Below are 12,062 nucleotides of genomic sequence, written 5' to 3'. Positions count from 1 at the left end.
GTGTAATATGTGTGCACTATATAAATAACTTAATAAATTAATGTTTAAACACTTGCTGCGGTCAACATTGTACTTTACTCACCAGGACATATACAATTACACCGAATGCCTTGCTCAATGAAATCTATAGCAACAGATTTAGTCAGACCAATTACTGCTGCCTTTGAAGTGCTGTAAACACATCGGTTTACTACTCCTAAAAGAGAAAGACAAAACAAAACACAACACATTAAATACTGGTATAAATGTAATAACTATTGGCAAAATGTCATTTACTGCAAAAACAAAGTGTATTCTTACTAGCGAGCTGGCCCAGCTTTGCACGGGAGAAAAACGGGATTTTAATACCTACTGGTAAATCCCTTTCTCTGTAGTCCATAAGGGATACTAGGGTTTACTTAATATGATGGGGTATAGATGGGGTTCAAAGGAGCCTGTGCACTTTAAATTTCTCCAACTGGGTGTGCTGGCTCCTCCCCTCTATGCCCCCTCCCACAGGCAGTTAAGTAAAATAGTGCCTGAAGGAGAAAGGACATACTTGAGAGAAACAGAACAGAACAACAAGGAGTAGTGAGATTCAGAAACCAGCACACCATAACATAAAACAACCAGCAACAGCTGGAACAAAACAGCAACAGCTGAACAGGTAACTTTTGAAAAGCTAAAACCTGCAGAAAAGTCAACGCACTGAGGCAAGAGCCCAGTATCCCTTATCGACTACGAGAAAGGGATTTACCGGTAGTTATCAAAATCCCGTATTCTCTAGCATCCATAAGGGATACTGGGGTTTACTTAATATGATGGGGACGTCCCAAAGCATCCAGAACGTGCGGGAACGTGCGGAGATGTCTGCAGAACCGCCTGTCCAAACTGGGTATCCTCTTTGGTAAGGGCATCAAACCTGTAGAACTTCACAAAGGTGTTCTTCCCTCACCAGGTAACAGCCCGGCATAGTTGCAAGGCCGAGACTCCATGGGCAGCCGTCCAGGAAGACCCCACTGATCTTGTAGAGTGGGCCTTCAGAGACTGTGGAACGGGTAAGGCTGCCGACACATAGGCCTGTTGGATAGTCAACCTAATCCAAAGAGCAATGGACTGTTTAGAAGCAGGGCAACCCTTTTTCTGCGCATCATATAGCACGAACAAGGACTCAGTCTTCTGATTCGGGCCGTCCTCTTGACATAAATCTTCAAGGCTGTCACAACATCTAACGACTCCGGAGGATCAGATGTACCAGAACTGGATGGGACTACAATCGGTTGATTCAAGTGGAATGCAGAGACAACCTTCGACAGGAACTGCTGTCTAGTCCTGAGCTCAGCTCTGTCCTCATAAAAGACCAAGTAGGGACTTTTACAAGATAAGGCCCCCAATTCTAAGACACGCCTAGCAGAAGCCAGGGCCAGCAACATCACAGTCTTCCACATGAGGTACTTGTCTTCTACCGTCACCAAAGGTTCAAACCAAGAAGACTGTAGAAAGTCCAACACCACACTTAAATTCCAGGGTGCCGTGGGCGGCACAAAAGGAGGTTGAATGTGGAGAACTCCCTGCAAGAAGCTCTGAACTTCTGGCAATACCGTCAATTTCTTCTGGAAGAAAATTGAGAGGGCTAAAATCTGGACCTTAATGGAACTCAGACATAAGCCTTTATCCATACCAACGTCCCAAGTGGAACTCAGCAGGCGGATAAGCGCATTCCTCGCACCAGGAGACATATCTCCTCCAGATATGATAGTGTTTTGCAGTTACAGGCTTTCTGGCCTGAACCATGGTCGCAATAAACTTTTTGGAAAGATCTTTGCGAGCTAGGATGTTCTGCTCAACTTCCAAGCCATCAAACGAAGTCATCGTAAGTCCGGGTAGACGAACAGACCTTGTTGTAGAAGATCTTTTCTCAGTGGTAGATGCCAAGGGTCCGTCACGGACATATCCAGAAGATCTGCGTACCACGCCCTCCGAGGCCAATCCGGGGCAATCAGAATTGCCTGGATTCCCTGACTCCTGATTCGTTTGAGCACTCTCGGGAGCAACGGAATCGGAGGAAATAGGTAAACCAACCGATAAGGCCAAGGAGACGTCAGCGCGTCTATTGCCTTCGCTTGAGGGTCCCTGAACAATACCAGGGAAGCTTCTTGTTGAGGCGAGAAGCCATCAAGTCTATCTGTGGGTGGCCCCACACATCGATGATCTGTTGAAACACCAGGTGGTGGAGACCCCACTCCCCCGGGTGTAGATCTTGGCGACTGAGGAAATCCGCTTCCCAATTGTCCACCCCCGGAATGAAGTTTGTGGACATCACCCTTGCATTTTGTTCTGCCCAGAAGAGTATTTTTGATACCTTTCACATGCAGGCTCTGCTTTTTGTCCCTCCTTGTCGATTTATGTAGGACACGGCCGTGGCGTTGTCTGACTGAACCTGGATCGGCCGATCCAGGAGCAGAGGAGATGCTTGAAGCAGAGCATTGTAGATCGCCCGGAGTTCTAGAATGTTGATCGGAAGAAAGGCTACGTGGGCTGACCACCTGCCCTGGAACCGAGCCCCTTGGGTGACAGCTCTCCATCCTCCGTCGTGAGGAGGATCCAATCCTGAATCCCAAAACTGCAACCACCACAAGAGGGAGATACTGGCCTGAGGTGACAGACAAATTATCTGGTGCATCTGAAGATGTGATCCGGACCACTTGCTCAGGAGATCCAATTGAAAAGTTCTGGCATGGAACCTGCCGTATTGAATTGCTTCGTAGAAGGCTACCATTTACCCCAACAACTTTATGCAGAGATAAATGGAAATCCGAGTAGGCCGTAGGACTAACCGTACCATCTCCTGAAATGTTTTTGCTTTGTCCTCTGGGAGGAACACTTTCTGGGACACGGTATCCAGCCACATTCCCAGGAACAGGAGCTGCTGGGTTGGCGCCAAGTGGGACTTCTGGAAGTTGAGGATCCACCCATGGTGTGACAGAAGTTGGATAGTGCGGTCTATATGAAGCAGTAACAGTTCCCTGGATCTTGCTTTTATCAAGAGATCATCCAGATAAGGGACAATATTGACCCCCTGAACCCGGAGTTGGGATATCATTTCCGCCATCACCTTGGTGAACACCCTCGGAGCTGTGGAGAGGCCGGAGGGTAGTGCTTGGAACTGGTAGTGATCGTTCAACCGGGCAAAACGCAGGTAAGCCTGGTGTGTCAGCCAAATTGGGATATGGAGATAAGCATCCTTTATATCCAGAGAGACCATGAACTCCCATTCCTCCAGGCCCACAATCACTGCTCTTAAGGCCTCCATCTTGAACTTGAAAACCCTGAGGTAAGGGTTCAAGGATTTCAGATTGAGAATGGAACTTACCGAACCGTCCAGCTTCGGTACCACAAACAGGTTGGAGTAGTAACCCTTTCCCTGTTGTAGTAGTGGTATGGGAACAATGACCTGGGACTGGACCAACTTTAGAATGGCCTGTTGCAGCGTAACTCGTGTATCCTCCAAAGATGGTAAGCCTGATTTGAAAAATCATGGCGGAGGAGCGCTGTCGAATTCCAGCTTGCAACCCTGGGAAATGAGATCCCTCACCCAGGTATCCTGGCAGAGCCATCCCAGTTGCGGCTGAAGTGATGCAGACGAGCTCCCACCTCGAGAACCCCTCGGGTTGGGGAGGCACCGTCATGCTGGACTTGAGTGGAAGCTGAACTGGTGCTTGGTTCCTGGGAAAATGGCAGCAGCTGGTTTTCTCATCTTGCCTATGGTGCCTCGTGCCGCAATGGAGGCACCTCTGCCTCTAGATCTGAATCTGGAGGACCGAAAGGACTGGGTAGTTGGCCCCGAGTAGGAACACCTAGCCAGCGGGGCCCCAGAGGGGAGAAACATGGATTTCCCTACTGTAACCTTAGAAATCCATGTATCCAACTCAACCCCGAAGAGCCACTCTCCTGAAAAATGGAGAGACTCCACACTGCGCTTGGAATCCGCGTCCGCAATCCACTGACGCAGCCACAATGCTCTGCGCGCCGACACTGCCATGGTGGTAGTTCTAGCATTAATAGTGCCTATCTCCTTGAGAGAGTCACACAGCATGTGTTTGATGAGGGTAACCGTAGTGACCAAAGGCATATCCCATGCCAGGCCCTCCGGAATTTGATTCGCCCAGATATGGATGGCATGAGACATCCAGCAACCTGCAATCACAGGTCATACATAGAAACATAGAATTTGACTACAGATAAGAACCACTCGGCCCATCTAGTCTGCCCCCTTTTTTTTATCCTTTAGGTAATCGCAACCCTTTTTGAACCTTAATTCTTTGTAAGGATATTCATATGCCTATCTCAAGCATGTTTAAATTGCTCTGCAGTCTTAGCCTCTACCACCTCTGATGGGAGGCTATTCCACTTATCCACTACCCTTTCTGTGAAGTAATTTTTCCTTAAATTTCCCCTGAACCTGCCTCCCTCCAGTTTCAGTGTATGTCCTAGAGTTCTAATACCTCTCTTCCTTTGAAGACTGTTTCCTTCCTGAACTTTGTTAAAACCTTTGGTATATTTGAAAGTTTCTATCATGTCCCCCTTTTCATTTCTCTCCTCCAAACTATATATGTTAAGATCTTTTAGCCTTTCCAGATAAGTTTTGTGATGCAGACCATGCACCATTTTAGTTGCCCTTCTTTGTACACTCTCTAATGTATTTATATCCTTCTGGATATGGGGTCTTCAGACTGGACACAGTATTCCAGATTAGGCTGTACCAATGACCTATACAGTGGCATTATTACTTATTTTTTCCTGCTACGGATTCCTCTCCCTATGCAACCAAGTATCTTGTTGTGCTATGCCAGCCGCTGTGTAAATAGACTTCAGTGTAGTTTCTATTTTCCTATCCCCAGGGTCATTGAGCTGAAAAGACCCAGGGGCAGGCAATACCATCTTCTTAGAGAGGCGGGAGACTGAGACATCTACTGCTGTGGGTTCTTCCCAATGTTTCCTACCTTCCGGTGTAAATGGGAGAGCGTAAAAACCTCCTGGTAACCTGATATCTTTTGTCAGGATTTTTCCAGGCTTGTTTAAAAACCTCATCTAGTTCTGAAGAATCAGGAAAAGTGATACTGAGCATTTTCTGTGCTAGGAAGAATGACAGCGGAGCAGCAGCGTCTTCCAAGGGGATTTTTAACACATCCCTGATAGCAAGAATGAGGGTCTCAATACTCTGTATGGAAATGGAATCTTCTATATCAGGATCCAATTCCTCCCCCTCCTCCTGAATATCCTCATCAGAGTCTGAGAATAGACCAGGGAGTCCACGTTTAAGTGGGGAGTGAACTACTGGAGGGAATCTGCCTTTCATCAGCCAAGTCTGCAACAGCCTGTTGTAGTTGAAGTGTTGTTTGTTTATTAGCATTGAGCTGGGAAGATATATCCGCCATCATAGGTTTAATGGCGCCGAGCCAGGATGGCTCTGGACACTCCCCCCCCCCCCCCCAAGTCTCCACACCTACTTGGGAATACGGACTGCATTGGTCGCATGACAGTGAACCAGCGGTAGAAGGGGAGAATCTGATGTGACAAACCTTGCAAACATCGTTCTTGACCATAATGACAGGGGTGGTATTCAGTATGCCAGCTGTTGGGATCCCGACACCTATTCTCCCTCTTGGGGGTCCACAACCCTCCTGAAGGTACGCGCGTCACCGTGCCCGCAAGGGACTTTTTTGCGCTAGCCCAGCTGTCGGCATGCCGGCGGTCGAGATTCCGACGCAGGTATGCTGGCCGCCGGGATCCCGGCCGCTGGCATACCATACTACACCCAATGACAGCAACAACACTAACTCACACACACACACACACACACACACACACACACACACACACACACACACACACACACACACACACACACACACACACACACGTACAATAGCAAGCCTGCCCCTTACTGCGTGTGAGATGGAGACCCAGAGTGAGAGGGATACAGCACACCCCAGCCTGTCACACTATGAAAGACTGCAGGCTGAATATATTTATAACACAGTGAAAACTGGATAATATGCCCTATGTAGGACGCCAGATTGTGTGCAATAGCGGCTCTCCCTTGTTATACACCCCTGTACCAGTTTGCTGTATATCCCGGAGTGCCTGGAGGAGCTGTGTGTCCTTGCTGCTGCAACGCTGTGCAGAGGATGGCGCCAAAATGCTGCTGGTCCCGCTCTGAGTAAGCACCGCCCCCTGTAATGCCGCCGGAGCTACATAGAATATTTATTCTGGCAAAGTCTCCTTACACGGTGCAAACACCACAGACGCTGCTAGTTTACACTACAGCTGCCAGCGTATACAGGGGAGCTACAGCGGGTCCCCCCGTGGAGGGTCCCGTATGGCGCCCCCGCATTTTGCCGCACCAAGAATCAGTTTGTACTCACCACTCTTCTCACCTTCAGACTATGTTAAGGGTGTGCAGCGTGCTGCGATTGTGACCGCCAAGGCGCAGTGCCCAATGGAACAAACAACCTCTCAGGACGGTGATCCTGCAGCGGGGAAGCGGTTCTGATGCCTTACAGAGACCAGTAACCGCCCCCGCCTCCCCCCCTTAACTCCCACGGTGCAGGTATACTGTTGTCCAGACAGTAAACCGAAAATAACAAAGTTTAAAAGAAGCTGAAGACATTTTTCTGAAGCTGCAGATATGTGCATCCTCTCCTGAGGGCACTTTTTTTCTAAACTGCCTGTGGGAGGGGGCATAGAGGGGAGGAGCCAGCACAGCCAGTGAAGAAATGTAAAGTGCACAGGTTCCTTTGGACCCCTTCTATACCCCAACGTATTAAGTAAACCCCAGTAGCTCTTATGGATGCTAGATAAATTTGAATTTACTTGCTTTCCACCTAGGCATAATGGTAATACAACATTTACATTTTAACGAAAAAAACAAGAGACACACTTACTATGGGTGAGCCCCATGTATACTCTCACACCGCAAGGCCACACATGCGCCTTTGAGTGTTCCCGCGCTTAGACTGAATTTTTTTTCTTTTAGTTGCTTCACTAAAAGCACTCTCCAGTGTGGAAAATAACCCGGATCTTCAATTGCATCTTGGGGACATCATTACATCTTCTTACATAGCCTTTCATCCATACAATCTATTTTGAATATACCAGCTAGCCTGGTTTTCTCCACAAAATGTTTTTCAATAGGGTAAGGAGCACGTCTGTGCGTATTCAGGATTTGGCCAGGCAGGCAGAGGTTCGAGATAGGGTGCTGTTGCCAGCATTTAAATGCTGCGGCAATGACAATTCGCACCCAACGCCAGCAACTGAATTCCCCCAATAGTGTCTCCAACTCGACCCCTCCATTCTATGCAAGATCTGCGTCTCTCATCACACTCATTACCTGCTCCCATTTAGGGCTACAGGACTTTAGTCATACACAGTGCTCATGTATCAAACTCCTATTTCTGTATACATTGTCAGCTTGCGAGCAGGACCCTCTTATCTATGGGGGTCATTCTGAGTTGATCGTAGCTGTGCTAAATTTAGCACAGCTACGATCAAGTTCTCAGACATGCGGGGGGACGCCCAGTACAGGGCTAGCCCCGCATGTCTGTCCGCCCCCCCCCCCCCCCCGCAAAAGTACAAAAGCATCTCACAGTGGCGATGCTTTTGTACTTGCTGAGTAACTCCCGGCCAGCGCAGCTCCTGCGGCTGGCCGGGAGTTACTCGCCGCTGCCCCTGGTCGCAGCGGCTGCGTGTGACGTCACGCAGCCCGCCTCCCGCACAGTCCGTCCCCGCCTGTGTTGGCCGGACCGCGCCCTCCAAAACAGCGGCCAAACGCCGCCGTGCCGCCCCCTCCTGCCCAGCGACCACCTCTGCCTGTCAGTCAGGCAGAGGTGATCGCTAGGGAACGATGGCCTACAACCGTATGGCATGCGCCGGCGCAGTTCCGACCCGATCGCTGCGCTGCAAACAGCAGCGAGCGATCGGGTCGGAATGACCCCCTATGTCTGTCTGTGTTACTACCCAGTCTCAATTTATTACGGTTTTGCTCACAATTGTAAAGCACAACAGAATATGCTGGTGCTATATAAATAATGATTATTATGATTTCTACTATGCTATTGATTTACTTATTGTCCAGGAATTGCAGCTGGCACGTTCAGTGTATGTATTTTATCACTCCATATATTGGGGCAGATGTATTAAGCCTGGAGAAGTGATAAAGAAGATGATAATGCACCAGCCAATCAGCTCCTAACAGTCATTTTACAAACCCGTAATGATTGGCTGGTGCGTTATCACCTTCCACTTATCACTTCTTTATCACTGCTGTATCACTTCTCCAGGCTTAATATATCTGCCCCGTAGTATTTAATCGCCGCCCCCCCCACCCCCACCCCCCAGACCTCATTTACCAAGAAACGTTACCATAACTCAAGCATACATTGTATAACTCCAGTATATTCAAGTTAGTTAATCAGAAAACGGTCTGAACTTTTAAATAGATGAGAACAAATTTTACAAGGGAAAATTGTTACCCAGTGCTGATTTATATGAATGCTAAGTCAGTTGTCACTGGTGTGTCCCAGGCTGGATGGGACGTTCCCAAGGCTTCCCTGCGACTGAGAAGATCCCCAAAAACATCAATAGACTCCAATTTTTATAACAAGTGCCAATAAATGTAAAATAAACAAGGGGAACAGCATTGTTAAACATTTATCAATAACTGTCAGCAGAACATAATTAGCTTCATTGTTGTACTAATTCCATACTTTTTAATAGGGGAATAAGATGACCCTTAGGCGATCCACACACAGGCAGCAGTCGATTAGACTGAGCAATCAACACATGGATTATCAAGCAAGCAGAATGTGATAGAGATGTGTCCTCATACACCTATCCTCTATACACCATATGGGGCGAGATGCTCGGCACGGGATCCCAGCGCCGAGAATGCTAGTGGTCAGAATACCAACCCCGGCATCACCATGGCCATGATCCCGACAGTTCTAGGGATAGTATTCTAGTCTTCTACATTGCCTCCCCCTAACCTTCTTTTTCCGCAGCCTAAACCTAATCCTCCCTTCCAGCAGCCTAACCCTAACCAACACCTGATACTTATGTTCGACAGGGCCGTAACTACGTGTGTGCCAGGTGTGCCTGGCATACAGCGCAGTCGCCCTGAGGGCGCAACTACCCGCATCTCCATTCAAGACTGCGGCATTGTAATGAGTCATACTGACTCACTACAAGCCGCCTGTGATGTGTGCGGTGGCTGCTGCCGCCGGAGTGAGGGGATGAGGAGGGGGGAAGTGAACTCTGAAGCCACAGCAGTGCCCCTCACAATTGACTGCTGCTGAAGTCCCCGAGGAAGCAAGGCGGAGACTCCGCCCAGCAACATCTGTTGGTGATGCCCCCAGGCCGGCCCAGCTTGAGAGGAGCACCTGACCTAAACTTATGTGCTGCAGTGCTGGGCATTGCAGGTCCTTGCCTGCGTTACCGGATCTCCTCTCCCAATCAGGTCAGCTGGAGGTGCCTGCTCTATGGGTCGGAAATGTTTTTAAAAAGGGTGCGTGGTCACGGAGATCCGCGATTACGCCACGCTCCCGTTTGGCCTGGGTCCTGGGCAGATTGTGTGCAGCCCTACCTGCTAGGTGTGCTCTCACCTTTTCACTATTCCTGCTGCCATGCACCCTGGAGGTAAAGTGTGCCGTGACTGGAGGGGACAGACAGTGTGTGTGTATATAGGGACTGTGGGGGGTGGGGGGATGTGACAGGCTGTGTGTGTGTATATAGGGGCTAGTGAGGGCAAGCTGTGTGTGTATAGGGACTGGAGGGGGAACAGGGTGTGTGTGTGTGTGTGTGTGTGTGGGGGGGGGGTGACAGGGTGTGTGTGTGTGTGTGTGTGTGTATAGGGGCTAGTGGGGGCAGGCTGTGTGTGTATAGGGACTGGAGGGGGAACAGGGTGTGTGTGTGCGTGTGTGTGTGAGGGGGGGGGTGACAGGCTGTGTGTGTGTATAGGGGCTAGTGGGGGCAGGCTGTGTGTGTATAGGGACTGGAGGGGGAACAGGGTGTGTGTGTGTGTGTGTGTGTGTGTGTGTGTGTGTGTGTGGGGGGGGGGGTGACAGGCTGTGTGTGTGTGTGTGTGTGTATAGGGGCTAGTGGGGGCAGGCTGTGTGTGTATAGGGACTGGAGGGGGAACAGGGTGTGTGTGTGTGTGTGGGGGGGGGTGACAGGCTGTGTGTGTGTGTGTGTGTGTGTGTGTGTGTGTGTGTGTGTGTGTGTGTGTGTGTGTGTGTATATATAGGGGCTAGTGGGGGCAGGCTGTGTGTGTATAGGGACTGGAGGGGGGAACAGGGTGTGTGTGTGTGTGTGTGTGTGTGTGTGTGTGGGGGGGGGGGGGGGTGACAGGCTGTGTGTGTGTGTGTGTGTGTGTGTGTGTGTGTGTGTGTGTAGGGGCTAGTGGGGGCAGGCTGTGTGTGTATAGGGACTGGAGGGGGAACCTGGTGTGTGTATGTATGTATGTATGTATGGGGACTGGTGGTGAACAGGGTGTGTGTGTGTGTGTGTGTGTGTGTGTGTGTGTGTGTATTTAAGGACTGGTGGAGACAGGCTGTGTTTGTGTGTGTGTGTAGGGACTGGTGGCGAACAGGCTGTGTGCATGTGGTGACTGGCGGGGACAGGCTGTGTGTGTGTGTATGTATAAGGACTGGTGGGGAACAGGCTGTGTGTGTGTAGGGACTGATGGTGAACAGGGTGTGTGTGTATGTGTATATGTATATATAAAAATATAAAAGGACTGGTGGGGAACAGGGTGATGACTGGAGGGGACAGGGTGTGTGTGTGTGAGTGTGTGTGTGTGTGTGTGTGTGTGTGTGTGTGTGTGTAGGGACTGGTGGGCAACAGGCTGTGTTTGTGTGTGTGTATATAGGGACTGGTTGGGGACAGTCTGTGTGTGTGTTATACATGCCTACTCCCAGTTCACCCAGCCACCCATATTCCCCACTGATCCGGCTCTAGTGCTAATGTGATGCTTGTGCGGCACGGATGAGTGATGTCATAATCTTTAAGGGGCAAATTTTGGGTAACAGAGCAGTAGTCTTGCCCGGAAGCTGTACCCTGACTCCAGCACTAACATCACCTCCCTCATTCTTCTTCCCACTGCATCACCAGCAGGAACCCCTGCATGTATCACAGGAAAGAACAGTAAGTTGGTGAGCGGAGGCCAGCCGGAGCCCTACATCAGCAACAGCTTCTTATCGGGGGTGCTGCAGGTGGTTATGGCAGCAATCACATGGAGCACAGGCCCAGCAGTAACTATGCTGGAAGGAGGAGGTAAGCAGTTCCAGGCAGTTGTCATCATAGCGTGACTGCTGCCCTGACTGCTCCCAGTCACACTGTGCCAGTCCCTAATAGCTGTGTCTGTACTACATGCCAACACATGTGAACAGGGCTGAGTTTTTTTATGAGCGCTGTGACTGAATGTCCTATTTCCACTCACTATTTAATTGTTATAGTGTTATATAGTATTTTGGAGGTAACATATTGGGACTCCAACTGAGCGCACAGATGTGAAGGCAAATAAACAGTGGTGTGTCTACACTTTTGTGAGAAACCTCACTGTATGATTTGCAATCATTGGGATACCACTATGGTTGAATATTTTACAGAGGGCCATATTACTTGTTAATCCTATTTAATTCTCCCTAGAAATGAAGTGGAGAATGAAAATTTACATCTGAACTTTACAAGTATATATTTGTGGGACATACTGATTACTTTTTGAGGGTCAGAACACGCTTGTTGGGACAGTCTTTATTGAAACATAATGTAACATATATAACATCCCCTGACGGGGACTCTGCCTGACGTAATGTGTAAAAGGGGCTCTTCCTGGTGTGGTGGCGCTACTGTGCGGCTTAATTTGAATAATGGGGACTACTGTGCAGAGTAATATAAATTGGTATTATTTTTGGCGACACTCCTTCCCCATAAAGCCACACACCTATATTTTTGCGCTGGCCGTCTTTTAAATAGGGAAGGAGGGGGGGGGGGGGGGCTGATGCTGTTTCTTGCACACAACGCTA

General features: G+C 49.3%; 1 protein-coding gene across 4 annotated transcripts in view; it reads right to left on the bottom strand.

Moving 5' to 3' along the window:
* BDH2 (3-hydroxybutyrate dehydrogenase 2) overlaps positions 1-12,062 on the bottom strand; it is a 74,647-nt gene that overhangs the window by 16,605 nt on the left and 45,980 nt on the right. For all 4 annotated transcript variants that reach the window (XM_063918196.1, XM_063918205.1, XM_063918215.1 and 1 more), the window contains one exon: positions 83-196. In XM_063918196.1, coding sequence (XP_063774266.1) covers positions 83-196 — 114 coding nt within the window. The remainder of the gene's footprint in view (positions 1-82; positions 197-12,062) is intronic.

The sequence above is a fragment of the Pseudophryne corroboree genome, chromosome 1, assembly GCF_028390025.1.
Source record: "Pseudophryne corroboree isolate aPseCor3 chromosome 1, aPseCor3.hap2, whole genome shotgun sequence".
NCBI classification, from domain to species: Eukaryota; Metazoa; Chordata; class Amphibia; order Anura; family Myobatrachidae; genus Pseudophryne; species Pseudophryne corroboree.
This window is presented reverse-complemented; position numbering and strand designations above follow the sequence as displayed.